Source organism: Corapipo altera, unplaced genomic scaffold, assembly GCF_003945725.1.
Source record: "Corapipo altera isolate COAL_440 unplaced genomic scaffold, ASM394572v1 1, whole genome shotgun sequence".
Taxonomy (NCBI): domain Eukaryota; kingdom Metazoa; phylum Chordata; class Aves; order Passeriformes; family Pipridae; genus Corapipo; species Corapipo altera.
In genome coordinates, this window is record NW_020884873.1 from 12,709,304 (window position 1) to 12,727,859 (window position 18,556).

Genomic DNA, 18,556 nt, shown 5'->3' on the forward strand with positions numbered 1-18,556 from the left:
GATCACACCTGCCTCTGTTGCCAACAGGTTAGAGTATAAACCTCAGGTTTGGGAATAACACCTGAGGCTGCTATTTCTGGCTTTTCTAATTGCATGTCTGGTGATCTTGGGCAATTATTTTATCATTCCCTACTACAGGTTCCTTGACAGCATTATGCCCCTCCCTCCACTGAAATCACATAATACCCATGGATGAAATATAGTATTTGAGGTTCCCACACTATTATATTGCATTGTGCGCAAATTCAGACAGACTCACTTGAGGCTCAAGGTCTCTTGCAGAGGCCTTGCGGAAGGTTTGCCTCCCACTGCTTTGGATTTGTTAATGCCAAGACACTGGGATCTGGGTGGTTTGTTGGGGTTTTGTTGTTTTGTTTTTTGGGTTTTTTCTCCCCTGTGTTCTTTGCAATGAGGGCCTATAAACACCACTTACCTGATTGCTACTTTTTCTCACTTTTGGCTTGTACTTCCAATCTCGTTTCTTATGAACCATTCAGTTCTCTTTTTACAGTTTTCACATCGTCTAGAGTATAAACAGATAAAGGCCAGAAACTGCAGAACAAATCCTGAATAACAGGTTGGCCAATGTCAACTGAACTTGCTGGTTGTGTAAGTTTCTTTTCCAAAAGATGATTAAAACTCCCTCAGGCTCCGAAGTTTAATTTTAGGTGCATTTGTCAAATTCTGACAAGGAAAATGGGAGAGTTTTCAGAGACAAGCAGCTACTGGCAGGCATTCAGGTGATGTTACCTGCTGGCAGCTTGGTTCTACACACTCATGGTTCTTCTAGGAGATGGGATGGACTTTTTTGTGCCAAATCACAGAATCAGTCATCTGGTCCAACCTACTTGCTTAAGCAGGGTTGTCCTAGAGCACATGGCACAGGATTGTGTCTAGGTGGTTCTTGAATATCTCCAGTGAGGGAGACCCCACAACCTCCCTGGGCAACCTGTTCCAGTGCACAGTAAAGAAGTTCCTACTTACATTCAGGTGGAACTTCCTGTGTTTCTGCCCATTGCCTCTCATCCTATTGCTTGGCACCACCAAGAAGAGCCTGGCTCCATCCTCTTGGCACCCCACCTTTACATATTTATATACAATGATGGGGTTCCCTCTCAGCCATCCCTTCTCAAGGCTTAACGGGCCCAGTTCCTGCAGTCTCTTCTCATAAAAAAGTTGCTCCAGTCCCTTAATCATCTCTGTAGCCCTCCACTGGACCCGCTCCAGGAGCTCCATGTCTCTCTTGACCTGAGAAGCCCAAAACTGGACACAGCACTCCAGATGTGCCTCAGCAGGGCTGAGTAGAAGGGCAGGATCACCTCTCTCGGCCTGCTGGCAATGCTCTCCCTAATGCACCCCAGGACACCATTGGCCTTCCTCGCCACAAGGACACGCTACTGGCTCATGGACAGCCTGTTGTCCACCAGGGCTCTCACGTCCTTCTCCTCAGAGCAGCTTTCCAGCAGGTTGGCTCCCAGACTGTGCTGGTGCTTGGGGTCATTCCTCCCCAGGTGCAGGGCCCTCGTTGCATTTCAGAAGGTTCGAATCATAGAATCATAGAATCAGCCGGGTTGGAAAAGACCTCCGAGATCATCGAGTCCAACCCTTGACCGTTTCACAACGATTTCAAAATAGTTGTTTGTTTTGTTCTGTTTTCGGGTGTTTGTGGTTTTGTTGTCGGTTTTTCGTTTTGTTATTGTTTGTCCGTTCGTTTGTTTTTCTTTGCGACGTGATCTGTTTTCCCTCCCGCGCAGTTCCCCGCCGCCGTGCTCCTCCCGCCCTGTGGGGGCGCTGCCGGCGCCGCGGCGGAGCGGCCGGAGCCTTTCCCGTGGCGGCGGGCGCATGGCGGGGCCCGGCGGAGCGGGGGCTCCGGGAGCGTCCCGGGAGCTGCTGGACGTGGGACGGCGGGCAGGTGAGGGCAGCGAGCGGGGGCTCGGATCGTGGGCAGCCCGAGGCAGGGGGCTCACCAGCCCACCTGTGGCCGCTGGTGCGCCGCTGGTCCCTCGTGTGTTGAGGAGCTGCTTTCCCGGGCACGGCTACGGTAATGGGGAGTAAATAATGGGGAGGTGGTGGTGGTGGTGGGGTAATCCGCGTTTAAATGATATCGACATTCGTAACGACGTTTTTATGAGAACCAAAAAAACAATGCTAAAAAGGCAGAAAGCTTCGCTTTAGTTACTGATACCGGGCGGATGGCTCTGTTGGCGGTCATGGGGATTAACGTGTGTAATTAATGCTGAATTTCCCTGCGTCGCTTGGATTTCACGGCGCTGCTCCTGCCCACGGTTAGTGTAGGTCCTTGGCACCGCTGTTGGTGGCTTGTTCTCATCACACAGGGATTTAAATCAGTGTGACTAGCACGCCTTAGCTCTTATCTCGCTGTGCTTTGCTGTGGGATATTACAGGTAGTTTTTCAATGCATTGTAACTCTCAATAAATCTTGGGTAAATACTTCAAATACAGCATGAGTCTGTAAGAAGTGGCCTGCAGGACCAGGCCAGCGGCCCATGTAGCCCTGTATTCTTTCTTTCAAGAGCTGCATTAGCAGATGACAATTACAGAGAACTTGTCAGCTTAAGCACTGTAATACTTGTTTGTTTGCAGGGCTGGAAGACATTTTGCTGATTAATTCAAAATGTAGCAGCAAGAAGGCCACGACTTTACAGACAGTCAGGATGCCAAGGAGCAGTGGTAAGTAGGAGCTTGTCACTGGAACAGTGTCAAGGAGTAGGTAACATCTGTGACATAACCTTTTCTTCAGTGCTTTCCTTGCATAGGTAAAGGGAGAAACTCTTGTGTTCGGTTTCTACTGGTGCTAGGTCCTCCACTGCAGTTCCATGTCCCGCAGGTTATTCATGTAACTTAGATGTAAATTATATTTTGCAATGCTAGGCATTACCGCTGTTAAGTTTTAGGGACAGATTATTCTTTTTCAGTATAGGGTTGTTGCCTTTTTTTTTTTTTTCTGATCTGGGCTTCTTACTTCTTTTTAGAAGTAATTTCTGAGTATGATATATCTGTTGTATAAAAGCGTTTAGTTTAAAATGGACTCCTGGCAAATTATTGTATTTTTGTGTTGTGATTGAGCTGAAATTTAAAAAGTAATAGCAAAAAAAAAATTGTTAGATCAAATTCTTTCTTGGATAAAAGTCTCTGCAAAGATGACAGTGTTTCAAAGGTACATTATACCTGTTAGACTTTTGTGGGGCTCATCTGGAATATTACCTCTTCTCAAAGAAAGAGAACTAGTGATTGGCTCACCTGCATGTGTGCAGCAAAGTTTATTTGAAAAGACTCTGAGGCAGGTTGAACATATTCTTTTCCTCCATGGAAGGGAAATGAGTGTGATTCTCCTAATGACACTGATTACCTTAAAATTCTTGGGAAGTCCCACTGAGCTTAGAGGGATAATTCTGTAGAGAGTAAGTGCTTCATACTTCGACCTAGAGCATCTGTCTCTCTCTCACCATCTTAATTTCAGAGTTCTTTTTGTTAATTATGTTGATTTTCATTAGTCTAGCATGGCATCTGTGCTACAGCTAATTTTTCCATCTTCGAGACCTTCAGACTATACTTTAAAAGGGAGGAAAAGAGGATGTAATTATATTTCCATTGGAGATAATGCTGATATGGAAGTTCTTCAGGATGGCATTTAATATGTGTTTTAAACCGTGGAATTTGAAAGCAAGTTTTCTATAAAGTAGTCACATTTTGTTTTAAGAATCCAAGTGGAATTGTTGAAGTGACTTCTTCCTGCACCAAATGCTGACCCATAGATCTGATATATTTTTGCTGTTTGTCTGAAAAATTGAATACTTTAATAAATGCTTCTATTAAAACATCTTAAATACTGTAGACTGCTGGAAATTACAGTTGAAATGGAATCTATTTAACGGCTCAGATTTCTGAGGTCTAAATGTGAAAACTGATGTGCCTCTCTTTGAATATATATATGTCATAATTGTTTCAGTTTTGGACCGAGTACAGAGCTTTTTACCACAGATGGCCCAGGCAAATGATGAGCTCAAAAGAAAAATGATAACAGCACCAGCTCATCAATTTGATATTGAAAATCTAGACAGTGCGACAGAAAAAGTTATAGAAATGGTAAGTACTTACTATGTTTTTAATTTTATAAAGTAAATTTAGGTGTGATTAAAATAACTCTCTGATCTTAGAATGAGTTAATATGATAGATAAGGTGAGGTCTTTACCATTTTAGTCTGTGATCTGCTAATTCAAAACATAAAATAAACATAAAAAAACAAAGCATAAAAATGCTTATTTGGTTGATACTTACAGCTTGGTTTTCAAACTTGCAGAATTGAATAACTGAAGATGGAGTAGTTTAGGACCAGAGTAAGACATACGTTTGAATCAGCAACTCTGAATCAAAAGTCACAAATTCTATTTTAAATATCTCATAGGAAAATTTGGTTTAGAAACTGGACAATTATATTGTATGCCTAGTAAGGCATAACAATGCTTTAGTGTACGAGTAGTAACTGGCTTTAAGCTGTGCTCTGTCAGTATTTTTAGGACTATAGATCTTGAGTTTAGAAAAGTTGTTATGTTGTTGTGATCCTTTGTTGCTGGTATTTGTCTGTTTATTCACAGTCACATCAATATTTTCTTTCTGGTTTTAACTAAAGTGCTGCAGCCACATGCTTAGATAAGAAAATTTTAATATGAAGGTGGTATGTGCATGACCCAGCCAAGTGCCTTCTGGCCTGCAGACCCACAAGGTAAAAGGCAGAGATAAGGCAGCCTGGGGTTTGGTGTGTGAGCTGTCAGAAAAATTTACTGGCCACTGGTTGGATTCAGGCCTTATATTTGCTATAGGGCAAGATAAATTACAGTTTAAATATTTAGGCATCTCTTCATGATATTTGTCATAATCCTAGGAAAACCCAAAAGTCTTTCATATTGTGGTTGTGGTTTTCTTATGGTAGTAGGATGTTTCATGTGTTTGCTTTATGTTTTACTCCAATGATAGAAGTGATACAGAAATGTATAATGTGTTAACCAAGGTCTTTTTCTTTTCCAGAATGTGGCTGTAGTTGAACTGAGTGATTCTGATACAGATGAGGAGATGCTAACTTCAGAATATGACTCAGAATCTGAAGATGACTCTGTCAGCGATGAAGTGACAATAGACAACATTAAGTTTCCTAAGCAAAAGGGAGAAAAGGGCAAAATAGAAATTTTGGACAGCAAAGTGAATGAGTAAATCCATTTTATTTTACTTTAAAAAAACCCAACCAAACCAACTCATGTCTTCTCACTTTGAAGACTTGACCCTTAAAACTATTTTGTTTCCCAGTGTAGCATCTCTCAGGATTGTGTGAAATGCTATAGTTTATGTGGTGAATTCAGGATCAACTCATGACTGAAGGAGGCTGGGTTTCTGAAGATTTAAGTACGATTTGATTCATCCAAAAACATGGACATGGACTTTGTAGTAGATTAGACTGAGAAAGCAGCTGGAATAAGGATCACTTGAAGGAATTAAGTTAAAATTCTTGTTCTGTTGCTTCGTTGAAAAGGGCTTTTTTTATAGTATGATAGACATTTTTACTTCAAGGGCAAGAAAGAGTTAACTAGGAAAAAAGCTTTGTTTTTATATTGTTATGTACAATGTCTTCCATATTAAACATTATCTTAAAGTACCTCAGAGGTATGTCTACATTGCATTCATGACAATGACTGCTGAACACCAGAGCAGTGGCTGAGGTCCTTTCCAGCTGGGCTAGCATGGGTAAGGACAGCCATGGCAGAGGATTACTTACTCTCTTCCTGCATTGAGCTCTGCACCTTTATGGGAATGTTACAAGCTCACATGTGAAACATTCGTGGCTGTGCAAATAACCTCCATATTCAAATGGTCCACTGTGCCTCTGGGGTGTTACAGTTGCTTTAAGTTACACTTTTCATCCCCTGCTTTCCCTGCTACATTTCCATTCTCTTCATTTGGTTAACCACTGTCACTGTCAGAATGTTAAAAAGGTGAATTTTCAGCTGGCCTGTACTTAGGTTAGCTTGAAACAATTGTGAAACTAGGATCAGTGAGTCTCATTCATACTTACCTCAGATGGATCAAGTACAATGATTTGGGCTGCTGTATTTACTTCATAGATTGGTTTGCATTTCAGAAGTGTCTGTCATGCTGGATGTCATTGTTTCTTAAAGAAACTTTGTATTTTCTACACCATTAAAGTAAAATTTTCTATATTTGTATTTGCTCAAGTATTAAACTTAATGTCATGAAATGAAGCCTGCAGTTATTTACAAAATTTATTTTGAATCCCATACTTAAAGCTCCAGTTTTAGTATCTGTTTCTGTAATATTTGTGATAAGAAACAACAAGGATTCTGATCTTCCTTTCACAATGTGACTTAAACATAGAATGAAGACACGATTTACTGGGATTAAATGATTACACCACTGAATATTTTAGCAAAGGGGAAGGATGGGAATCAAAGACTGCTACCTTTAATGGCAGCACACAGATCAGATGAAGCTTTGGGTGGTGTTGCATTCCAAGAGCAAGTAGTCTTAGTAGGCATAGTTTGTTAGATAAGGTTTCAATCTATAGAACATTTTCTTCCAATAGAAAAAAAGTTTTAAAGCCAACATCTTACCTTGGTCATTTTACAGGAGATTTTCCCACAGATAAAAAACCCCCGAAAGTATGAAATACAAAATAATAATCATACTGTATGAAAGAGTGATAACAGTCCATATGCACAGACACAAGAAGTGATTTTAATCTGTTAATGTAATCACCTTTCAAATTGCAGGCAGATCACACATTCTGTATCAACAAAAAGGTAGAAAATATTTTCAGTAACTTTAGCTTGATATGCATAGTTTAACACCAATGTTGAACTCTGTATGTACTATACAAAGATCATAGTAAGTGCACTTTCTTGCATTGATTTATGTATGGCACAAAGGTTTTGTACTGCTGAAGAATCACCAGAGCAGAGTGTTTAATTGCTACTGTAAAACTTGAACTGATTTATAGCAAAAATGGCATAATCAGTATATTTCAGTTGAAGCCTAATGACTAATGATTTAAAATGATCATTTAAGTATCATGTCACAGAAATACAAAGTAGGCATGTGAGAACTCATTCTTCAGTTCTATTAAAAAAAATAAACTGAATCATGTTCTAGGGTTTTTTTTTTTTTTGGGGGGGGGGGCAGGAATTGTGCTACCAACTGTTGCTGCTGCATAATTTAAATAATTTGAGGGTAATTTCAAAAAGCCTTTATCTGTCAGTGAGACTAAAGTTTGGATTTGATTTATAGAAATTTATCCATGGAATGAGTGTTTTGTTTTGTTTGCTTAGTTGTAGCACTGCAGACAGCATATCCTAGGCATGGTGTTGAGTGCTTCATGTAGTCATCAAGATTCAGACTCTGCTGAAAGTTCACTTCCCAAGTGAAGCTGTTACTTTAATATTCCACAGTGATAGCCTTGGTTCTGAGATATTCGTGAAGAGCTTCTTCACCTGTACAAGCAAAATATTCCCCTGTTAGAATAGCAGCTAAATGAGAGAATGTTGTCAGGCTGTAACTATTATTAAAAAAAAAATTTAAAATGCTGTAGCCAATATTTGAGTCCATAAAAACAATGGGAACTAATTACTTTACCTTCCCACTGAGATTTACAGAACTGTTTTGACAAGAAGAGGTCAAACCCAACAGATGTGGAAAGAAAAAAGAACTGGAAAGAAAAAAGAGCTGGAATTTAACAAGCAGCCCCCCGGCTGGGACTGGAGCAGCAGCAGTCTTTAGATGGCCACTGAGGGCTCATAGATAAATTTATGAACTTTGCTTTGCCTGTGTTAAAGTTTATAGGTGTAGAGAAGCTGTGTAAAAATCAGTAATCTTTTTTTTTCCCTGTTATCATCACTCAGTTTCAGGAAATGGCTTTGGAGATTCCAAAGGCAAAAATCTGTTGTGTTAGTGAAATTTGGTTTTCCTTTTTTATTTTGTCCTGAGGATTGATCTGTCCAGACTTGTAAAGTTTCTTTGACAGGGTAGACTTCAATTTTTTTAAAAACTCGTTCTGTAAAGAAATATTTTTAATGCATCTTTCTCTGTTGGCAAATTTTGGTGACATTTTAAGGCATAAAAAAGTTTCCCATGCTCCATGCTCTTTAAAGTTTACAGGAGAAACCTAAATTAGTGTTCTTTCTGCGGGGAAAAAATATTTTGGCCAGTATTTTTGTTACTTGACAGCATTTTGTAGCCTGTAGGCTGCTCTGGACAAGTTGCAATTTGACTGCTCTGAGAGCAGTTGGAGGGGAATATTCTGTGTGCTGTAGCATTATTTAGTAAATGTACAGGATGAGCTGAATGGGAGGTATTGAGGTGTGAATATTGAAGGAAGGGAGAGAAACTAGATTACTGTAATTGGAGGAATTGCAGGAAGTGAATCCATAGCTTACATTTTACTGGATACCCTGTACACAGGCAAAATGTTTTGTTCATTGATTAGGACTCTCAGATGAGAAACAAGAGAGGGAGAGCAACTTACCTAAATCTTTCCCAAAGCCAGACAGCTTAAATCCACCAAATGGTGCTGCCACATCAGTTTTGTTATATGTGTTAATAAAAACTGTTCCAGCTTCTAGCTTTTCACTGACATAGAGAGCTTTGCTTATGTCTTTTGTGAAAACTCCCGAAGCTAAGCCATATTCTGTGGCATTTGCCCGTCGCAATACTCCATCGACATCTCTGTGGGAGAAAGAAATTATCTAATTGCATCCAGGTAAAGTAAACAAGTGTTAGCCACCTTCCACCTTCAGTGTCACTGAAGCACCTCTTCTCATGGCCTGCCTTCTCCAAGGAGCCTTTTTAAAGACAACTTGTTAAGGACGGATCGGTGTGTCAATCTGACAGATCCATGGAAATTCACACCCTTGCTTCAAACTTGTGAAGCTTTTGGCCTTACATTTCAATGGTTAATATCTGCACTGAGAAATGCCACAGGAAATGTTGCTGTATGCATACCAACTTTGCTCAGCTACTGTACAACTTGGGGATTAAAGCAATACAAAAATACTTGTAAAAGAGAGCTTGGCAGCAGATGATGAATCAGTTTGCTAAAACTTTGGCCAGCTTTATAAGTTAATGGAGAAAAAATGCTGAAAGTCAGCATTTATTATTATGTCTTCTATCAAGACACAACTTTTCAGGCCATTTCCAGAGTGCTTCTTTTCTATTTGCACGTCATCTCCATATAGCTTCAAAAATCCATAACAGTTTAAAACTTTAAAAAATTCAAAACAGTTCCTTAGCACTGTACATAATTTATGGATGTGAAGGGTTATCTATGTGGCTCATTCTTAACTGCATTATCAAAGTGCAGAAAATGAAACCTGGTGGAAATACTTATAAGAAGTTTCTATGTAGGGCTTCAATCTCATCTCTGTGTAAAATAATTCTTATGATCTGGAATGGAAGATATTAAAACTGGCAGTTTACAAAACATACAGAGGAATTTTCATTTGCAACAGTAACATGCCAGTGCTACACAATGCACAACAACACTATGTGGTCTTTTGTGACAGAAAAAATCAGCAATTCCACTGGGAAAAATACACATTTTGTAATTTAATCAAGCTGTTGCAGCCCTAACCACATCAACTTCAATAAAACATTTCCCTGAAAACTAAGTCTTGTTTAAGAACTGGCACTTAGGGTTGTATTCTATCCTGTCACACACTGCCAACAGCATTAGGTCTATATTGACATGGAGCAGGATACCCCCTACTAAAAAAAGGTATTTTCTCAGAATTTAGCTGGAAGAGGATCTAGGTATTCAGATTGGTCTAACAAGATTTAACAAAATACTGAATATGTTATCACTTTTTCACTTAGGGGGGAAATAGGAAAATGAAGTTTCTAACAGTGACAAGAGGAGAACATACCCATTTTTAAATTTAGAAATCACCATCACAGGACCAAAGGACTCTTCCTGGGCAATATACATATGGTCTTCAACATCTGTGAATACAGTGGGTTCCATGAAGAAACCTAGATAGAGGATAGAAGAACATTGTTTGAGCATGGTAAGAGTGCTTAATGGTATCCTATTGTCCAGGCCATCTCTTTGCCATACTTTGAGGTCATAGATAAGTTACAACTTGAAACAGAAAATAGATATGAATGAAATATGAATGCAAATGCATGTGTATGAGCACCAGAGAAACGTCAGTAAAAAGGGTAAAAGACTGGCCTGTATTGATCAGTGACAACACATGCTATTCCCTGCCAGGCCAGAGGGTCTGCATGCCACAGGCCAGGTGACTCCTAAGGAGAGACCCTGTACTCTGACAGCAGGAAGACAAGGTTACAGCATGTTGCAGAGGCCACTGTAGCCATAAAGATCTGATATGGCAGAAAAAGAAATACATGCCTGAGGCAAAGGATTGCCTCATAATGACTGTTCATTTCTGAAGGGTGTAAAGACTTGTCCAAAAGCTAGCTCATCATTGTCAATCAAGAACTGTCCTGGTGTTACACACAAGCAATCCTATGTCTTGGTGAGTGATTGTATTCCACTTTGAGTGTGTAAAATCAGTTTCAGAGATTTTATATAAATGCCCTTCCCTTCCCTAAGATTTCCCATTTAGTTTTTTTTACATAGATTTCCTATAGTTTACGAGTCTCTACTTTCATTTTATTTAGGGATGCAATCATTATGTTTTGAAACTCTGATGTAAATGTTTTTTCTTCATTATTAATGAAGGACAGATGTCCATGAGAAAACGTTGGTTTTGTGTCTGCCCACTGAACTTGGTGTGCATGTTGTCTATATAGCAAAAAAAGCTTTTGATAATAATACCTCTGCTAGTAGTTTCCTCAGTCAGCTTTAGTGTTACTGTGATCTAAAGAAATATGATTATACTTATGGCTCTTGACAGTTCAAGGGTGTTGCAAGAAAAGCCTTAACAGGAATAAATAAGCAAAACATTCCCATACAGACTAGACTCTGATTCAGTGTCATAACTTACACTTCAGCTGCACAGCTTCTCATAATGTGAGACTTGAAAGCCCTGTGGTATCATAAGCTCACCTGGTAGTATTCCCATGATATTACTACTTCACATAATGCAGCTGAGGCAATTGTGATTGCTTTTGCGTAAAGTGTAAAAGTTCCAAATACCTCTGAAAAGTATTTTACCTGGTCTACATACTTGTCTTCCTCCATACACAAGAGTGGCTCCTTCTTTAACTCCAGTTTCACAATATTGCAGCAGCTTTTCCAAATGTGCCTTGTGATTTTGTGGACCATGATCTGTAGATCTGTCAAGTGGGTCACCAATTTTCATCTTTTTTATTTCTTCAACCTATGGGTTACCCAATTAAAATGAAGTTACATAACATAGCAAATACTTGTTACAGTGACCAGAGATTTGTGATGCTGCATTTTTTTGTGCTATGAAGATAAGCTCTAAGAAAGGACTGGATTCTTTGAGGATGTAATGTTCCTCCCTTTTTAAAATGAGGCTTTGTCTTTTGTTTCTAATCTCTAGTTAATTCTGAAAGTTTTTCATACAGTGCTCATGTATATATTCTTTTCTGCTATCACGACAGGCATGTAAAATGTTAGCTTTTACCAGTGCTAAATGAGTTATGACAGTGGTTTCCTGTTCTTGAGCAAAATAAATGAATTCTCCAATGGTACAGTGTGGTGACTATTGGATTTTTAATAGTGACCTTTGTATTATTCTATCTATACTTCCAATATGCTTTTTTTTAAACTTCACAGCAGCCTTCTTCAATCCCATTGACCTAAGTTCAGTAATTATTTTTAATCTTACTTTCCTAGTTAAATATGAACTATCACTGAAGGTACAGTATCTATTTAAATGTCACTTATTTGTGCATTACTGATGCAAATATCTCCCTTCAATGCTTCCTCTTAACCCTGTAAGAAGTTCCTGAGAAGCAGCATTGCCTACCATAAGCAATAACAAGAAATTAAGCAACTGAAAATAAGAAATCTAAGTGTCTATAAAAGTAGTGGATCTTTCTGTCACAGTAAAACATTACTTAAACTTTAGTCCTTGAATATCTTACCACTTTACTAACAAACTCATCATGGATTGATTCTTCCACGAACAACCTGCCAGCTGCAATGCAGTTTTCTCCTTTGTTGAAATATACTGCTCCCATACCCTGTTCGGGAAAAAAACATTAATATTTATATGCATCCTTTTGTTCAGTCCCCCTTTCATTCTGTTCCCTTGGGTTCCATTCAGTGTTTGTTACCCTCAGACTGATCTCATAACTGGGAAACACGCTTCTGTGGAGACACATAGCTCAGGATGAACCGCTGAGCAGTGCTCTGCCCATTTCCATCAACCTTCCACAGAAACACTGGCTGCAGCATCACATAGAAGAGGGCTGGCAGCATGACCACTAAATATGAAACTGTGCTAATCCACTGAGCAATACTGCTTGTGTCAAAAGTCACATGGAACTGGGTGAACATGACCTAACTCTAATCTGCAGAGAATCTCCTATTTCAAGAGTGTGGATTCAAATCCCATGTAGTTTGTTCCTTTTTATTTACCAAGAACTGATACCTGCCATTGATTTTCCAGGGGCTTAGGGAGGTGGGGGAAGTAAGAGCAGGACAAATAAAATTCCTAAAAAGTTGTTTTCTGGCAGTTGGAAAGGCCTAGGGTCCTGGTATTGGTAGGCATAACCAGAATCACACGTTAGTGTCGAGTGTGTGTTAAAAAAGCATTGCCTCACAATCATTTAAAGCCAGCAATGCCAGGAATAGGCCAGGCTCTGCATTACCCATTCACTTGTACAGGTGAGAACAGTGGTGGGGCCAAGCAGTGCACTGACTGCAAAGTTCCAGCTTTTATTATTTTCCATATATACTTCACTGTGTAGTCACTCAGACTTTTGTCCTGCCAAAAGACACTCCAAAAATGGTGAAAGTGTAAAATAGTTTCTTCCTGGTAGCAGTACCTACTTATGCTGGTTTAGAGAATTCACAGAAACAGCACTTTGGATAAGAACAATGTGGAAGAACTTTGTTTACTTCTCAGTGATCAAACTGCATCTGATGTCATTTTGATGAATAAGATTACTTGAGCAGGAAATAAGCTCCCTAAATCCACTCAATTTCTCATTTGCCCATCTTATTTATTAACTCTAACATTATGGCTGCTTGGGAAGGTGAATTATTATGGTTGATGATGAATGAAGAACTATATGCCAACAGGGAGCTCAATTCTTTGTTTTGTTGTCTTTTCTAAAGTATATTTCTTGTAGTACTGACCCCTGCCTTTTTGGTGCAGCATGGACAGTTTAATTGTGCTGGCATAAAGAAACATCCTGTAGAAAAAGAATCTGAGTCTGTTTTCTAAGAGATTGCACGTTTTATCATGCAAGGGCTCCCTGGTAGGTTTTCTGGCAAGTCAAGAAGAATATTGCAGTACTGTGAGGATGCATCACAAAAGCTTTGAATATATTTTACTTCGAAGTAACATTACCATTTTTACAGCTCTGTCAAGTTCACAGTCGCTGAATATGATCAATGGTGATTTACCACCAAGTTCAAGAGAAACTTTCTTCAGATTAGCAGCTGCACTGTAAAAAATAAAAATAATCATAGAAACCAAATTTTTAATATTTTATTTCATTATTTCCTTTGAATCATAACTAATGAAAATGTATAAACCTCTATTTTCCAATAGTGACTTAGTAGAATTCTACATAGCAGTAAACAACCATATGCAGTTATGCTTTTTCATTACTGCTGCATGCACAATATAGCTAATAAGATACTTCACAACTAGATTAAGCAGTGTTTATTTATTAATCTTTTGCTGAAAGTACCTCTTCATGATCTGTTTACCAGTTGGTGTTGAACCAGTGAATCCAACTTTGCGAACATCTGGGTGTTCAGACAGGTGCTGTCCCACTAAGCCACCTATCAGGGTGAGGAAAACAGTGTAACAGGACAGTATACAGGCAGTTTTCACTACTCCAGCACCAGCATTGTAATGCAAAAGGAGCTAACAATATGCCAATCAAGTACAAAAAGACATCCTTATTTATATTTACAGCTTTTTTCATATCACTATGAAATATTTTATATTAGTTAACTTGGATCACATCAGTGCCTTCAAATTCCCCCGTCTGTTTAGACTAAAGAATTTCCCAATATTCCACTGTATGTGGAATTATCTGATTTGTAACAAAGCCTGACCCATACAGTTACTCTGTCACTTTTCTTCCTTGGGGGAAAGAGGAAAATGGTGACATCAGGTAACACAGTATGGACTGTGACTTACCTGTAGTGATCAATATGCATCTTATCAACTTGCTCTAAGTCTCACAGTCACATTTAAATCCAAGTGATGATAAGATTAGGAGAAAAATTAAGTTTTACAATCAAGTGAAACGTGTGTCTGTAACATATTCTTTTCCAGACTGTTCATGCTATCTGTGTGAATTTGCAAAGGGCATAGGCTGACAGCTCTTACCAACAACTAGAGCCAGTTGACATATTAATTTTTCCTATTTTCTTCTGAAAATATGTGAAATCACTGTATGACATAGGTGCAAGTCTATTATCTGTGGAGATACATGCGCTTATGTAATAGGTAAAGTCCTAGTTCACCAGTTTTAGCATGACCTTCTGTCCCCAGAAAAATGATTAGTTGAAGTTTTACCTGAACCAGGCAGAATATTTATAACACCCTTAGGAAATCCAGCTTTAGCTGAGAGTTCTGCAAACTTCAAGGAAGTCAGAGGTGTGACCTAAGTACAAACATTTGGATTAGGTCTCCTGTTTTAATTAAATGCATGATGATAGCTTTTACATTCAATACATCTTAGTTTTGATACAATATTCCCCTTCTTACAGTATTGACAAATTAAAAGTGATGGCTTCTTGTGGAAAATAATTCATTCTTGAAAATGAGAGTAGCACCAGAGCAGAATTGGAGACAATCAGTACCTTGTATCATCGTGGCAATTTGTATTATTATACATGCACTTTAAAACATATGACACAGTCAACCCATGGGTACATATGATGGATCAATCTATGGGTGAAATCTGCTAGATTGCCTGAATTATTTTTCCTGAACAGGGGCACCTGGGCCATCTGTATATTCCTTTTTACTTTTACCTGAGCTGGCTTGAGTACGAGTGTGTTGCCTGCAGCCAAGCATGCTGCACTCTTCCATGCAAGCATCATCAGTGGGTAATTCCAGGGGATAATAATTGCACAGACACTTAAAACAGGGAAAAAACAGGGAAAGATTACACAGTTGATGGCAGTTTTTCAATGGCTTTTTTGCATATCAAGGCTGTCACCATGAAGAAAAAAATGATACTTACCCTAATGGCTCTTTCTTGGTGAATGTTAGATTATGGTTTGGCCTGGCCTGATTAATTGGAATGGTAGCACCCTAAAAGACAAAGGAGGAACAAATCTTCATACTGTTTAATAAGTTTTATTCAAGTAGATTTGCCATGTAAGTTTGTTTTGGAAAGCTACAGAGTAAGCTTCAAAACCACAAGCATTTTTGCACCAGCGAAAGGGGTGGGGATTCTTCTACTGTATGATTGCCCACTGTGGATATTGTAATCAGCTCCTGAATGAAATAAAAGCATAGATAACAATAGTATCGAAGAACATTAAGTGAGGGTCTGATGGACAAAAAAGAGCTGAATTAAGTTCCTGATTGTGGATATTAAAGATCCTTAGCGAAATGCTCTTGAACCTGAGCCACATATTGTGCCATCAAGCCTTGGTCAGACTGTAGCATAGCACATGAGTCTCTACACTTACCTGCATGATAAGCACTATGATATTCTGTTCCACGAATAATCAAGTGCTAACTAAGCATGCATATGTACAGTGACACCTTAGCTGATTTCTTAGTTATTTAGAGTCACATTCTAAATCCATATTCTCCAACTGGAGGTGGACTACCTTTTTGTATTGACAGGGAGACCCATTCTAGGTAAAATTCTAATTATGGTTTAGTTTTTGATTCCTCGATTACTTTTTCCTTTTACTGTTTTTTTGCACTGTTTCAGAAGAAGAACAACAAAAAAGAAGTGTAGAGAAGTACTGCCACTGACTACTTCCTCTACATATTCACTTGCCTGAATTTTGTCACACCATCCAGCGAAGTATCTGAATGTTTGCACAGACATTCCAATATGAGTCTTCAAAGCTAAAGTGTAGACAGCTCCTGAGTCAAGAGACTCTATTGTTGCTAACTCTTCTTGATGTTCTTCCATCAGGTCTGCAAGTCTAATAAAAATGTTAAAAGTCCACATCAAAGAGAAATGGCATCTAACAACTGACAACCTAAAATTCTATTGGATATGGCAAAGAAGCATAATTAAAATACCATTCCCACTGAATTTGGAGGTCGAGTACTGGAGCAACTGCTTCTTAACATCAGTAAGGGACTGAATAATTGCCCATTAGTGTGCAAATGTCTTCACATTGGCTCTAGTGGACACTGAATGAAAACATGAACAGTGTAAATTTACCTGATTGTTCAATTATGGTTTTGTAAATAAAATCATAATTAGATTTTTTTTCTGTTGTACTATAAGGAGCCAGTTATAGAAAGTAAAAACAGTAAGTCAGAAAGCAAATACACAATAAAAAGGAATGTTGAGTAATCAAAAGTACTAAGGAGGAGTAGTCAGGATTCTTGCTTAAGATTTGAGAAAACTAGCTTCATTATGCTGTTTTGTATTGTCTGAACTTGGACTAAAATATTTAAATGTTAGAAGCTTCAAAGGCATCCATGTGTTCAAAGACAAAGCTCCTAAGCTGTAATACAAATTGAATTTTCCGTGCCTTGGTACATTTGAAAATCTCTCAATGGTCTCCTTGGGCCTCAAGTTCTCCATCTGTTAGATTTATGAAATAACACAGTGAGGTGCACGTAGGACTGTGATAAATACTACTAAGTTGATAATAACTATCAGATTGTCTCAAAAATGCATCTGCACAGACTGATACCTATACTTATGAGGCATTACTCTTATTTTAGTGGTCCCTTGTTCAGGTCTGTGTGCATCAATGAATTTTCACATTCATTCCTTCACATTCACATTCTTTCACATGCATCAATGTTTTTCTTAAGCTTCCTTCTGTGATTTGGTACGCAGGCATATAATCAATGCTCCCATGTGATTTTAAGAGCTTAAAAAAGTGCATTTGAGATCCCATAAGGAGAATTCAAAACTGGGAGTGAAAACTATTTTTCCATTATGCAAATTCTGCCCATGTAAAGCATTTGCAGAGATGTGGAAAAATGCTCTTTAATACCTGTTTTAACTGTATCTTGCAGACCCAGCTACAGGTCAGGGCATTGGCAGCATTGTGTAAAAGAATGGATATGGCATGGCAGGGACAAAGGAGAAGGTTCCATTTCAAGTGGATATCTTCTATTAATGATTTCTTAAGATGACGTAGCAGAGCTACAAGCTTTAATGGTACAAATCTTCTCTTTGGTTCAGCACTCAAAAACTCTAGTTTGAACAGAGGCCAGAGAAAAAGACCCTTATTTGAATTAAGGCATTCCAGAGAGAGCCTTTATTTGTCCGGGGAATGGTTTGCAACATAAATACTCTGCTACAGCTATCCTAGAGAGCCAGTCACCTAAGTGAAGAGTTTAATCCAGGGATAATCTATGCGGTGTAGGGGAGCTGCATTTTCCATATACCCAAAATAGTCACATTTGCAAATCTTGCAAGCGTAAAACACTGAGTGGTAGCTCTGAGACCTTAAAAGTCACTCTTCAGGGCAGAGTTAACTTGGGCTCTCAAGCTCTCTACATTCCTAATACAAATTAAACACAAGTTTGTGCATGCTTTGACTATGTGCACACTTGTGAAAAATGTAAGTGACCAGGTGTATTTAATGTTCAGTTCTGACTTGCCCATTTTCTGTTGTGATTGCTACTCAACTCTTTTTAAAAGAGTCCTGCAGGCCTTTTTCCACAGCCTGGTCACACACTTTATAAGCCAAGCAGAATTTCTGGCTTTGCTTTCATTCTCTTTTGCTAAGATGCCTGCAACGTCTTGTAAAATGTGGCATTTTTTGATACTTTTTTATTTTTGATTATATCTACTTGGTTCATAAGGATATGGTAAAAGAGGGGAGAGGAATTTGCATCCAAAGCATTCAACTAAGTAAAAAGTCCTACAGCTCTATTAATGTGATAACAAATGATCTGCTGCATACACTAAGCAAAACGTATTCACCTGCCTGAATATGTGTTCTCAAGTGCAGCATCATGTTTCCCTGTTCTCCTCGTCCTTAGCTGCTAAAGGTCAGAAGACATGGAATCCATTCCCTACTCCCTCCTGTCTTGCTAGGCTGAACCCTTATGGGAACAGGATCATCTTCTAGTTGCCTATTCCAAACCTCTGAATCAGATAGATCTTTACTTTCCAAATCCTCATAGATGTTATGCAGAGAGCAGTGACCCACCCCTGCACCCAGTCAAACTGCCAGACTGTTGTTTTGCT

The 18,556-nt window shown here is 38.8% G+C and overlaps 2 protein-coding genes across 2 annotated transcripts in view; one reads left to right on the forward strand and one right to left on the reverse strand.

The window, feature by feature from the left end:
• Positions 1 to 1,820: 1,820 nt before the first annotated feature.
• On the forward strand, positions 1,821 to 6,269 carry CUNH12orf45 (chromosome unknown C12orf45 homolog). The gene is made up of 4 exons (XM_027662346.1): positions 1,821 to 1,912; positions 2,605 to 2,691; positions 3,971 to 4,107; positions 5,048 to 6,269. The coding sequence occupies exons 1-4, from the start codon at positions 1,843 to 1,845 to the stop codon at positions 5,228 to 5,230; spliced, it is 477 nt and encodes a 158-aa protein (XP_027518147.1). The 5' UTR covers positions 1,821 to 1,842; the 3' UTR covers positions 5,231 to 6,269.
• Positions 6,270 to 6,693: 424 nt separating this feature from the next.
• ALDH1L2 (aldehyde dehydrogenase 1 family member L2) overlaps positions 6,694 to 18,556 on the reverse strand; it is a 35,756-nt gene continuing 23,893 nt past the window's right edge. Inside the window, exons 13-23 of the mRNA XM_027662331.1 lie at positions 16,166 to 16,316; positions 15,392 to 15,462; positions 15,180 to 15,285; positions 14,719 to 14,806; positions 13,880 to 13,973; positions 13,534 to 13,630; positions 12,101 to 12,199; positions 11,202 to 11,367; positions 9,946 to 10,051; positions 8,550 to 8,749; positions 6,694 to 7,518 (exon numbers count right to left, since the gene is read on the reverse strand). Coding sequence (XP_027518132.1) covers positions 7,463 to 7,518; positions 8,550 to 8,749; positions 9,946 to 10,051; positions 11,202 to 11,367; positions 12,101 to 12,199; positions 13,534 to 13,630; positions 13,880 to 13,973; positions 14,719 to 14,806; positions 15,180 to 15,285; positions 15,392 to 15,462; positions 16,166 to 16,316 — 1,234 coding nt within the window. The 3' untranslated portion in view covers positions 6,694 to 7,462. The remainder of the gene's footprint in view (positions 7,519 to 8,549; positions 8,750 to 9,945; positions 10,052 to 11,201; positions 11,368 to 12,100; positions 12,200 to 13,533; positions 13,631 to 13,879; positions 13,974 to 14,718; positions 14,807 to 15,179; positions 15,286 to 15,391; positions 15,463 to 16,165; positions 16,317 to 18,556) is intronic.

Excerpts from the sequence above, each read along its gene's own strand:
- CUNH12orf45 (XM_027662346.1), top strand. The coding sequence starts at position 1,843 with ATGGCGGGGCCCGGCGGAGCGGGGGCTCCGGGAGCGTCCCGGGAGCTG. Across the intron at positions 1,913-2,604 it reads GGACGTGGGACGGCGGGCAG|GGCTGGAAGACATTTTGCTG; the intron begins GTGAGGGCAGCG and ends GTTTGTTTGCAG. Across the intron at positions 2,692-3,970 it reads CAGGATGCCAAGGAGCAGTG|TTTTGGACCGAGTACAGAGC; the intron begins GTAAGTAGGAGC and ends TAATTGTTTCAG.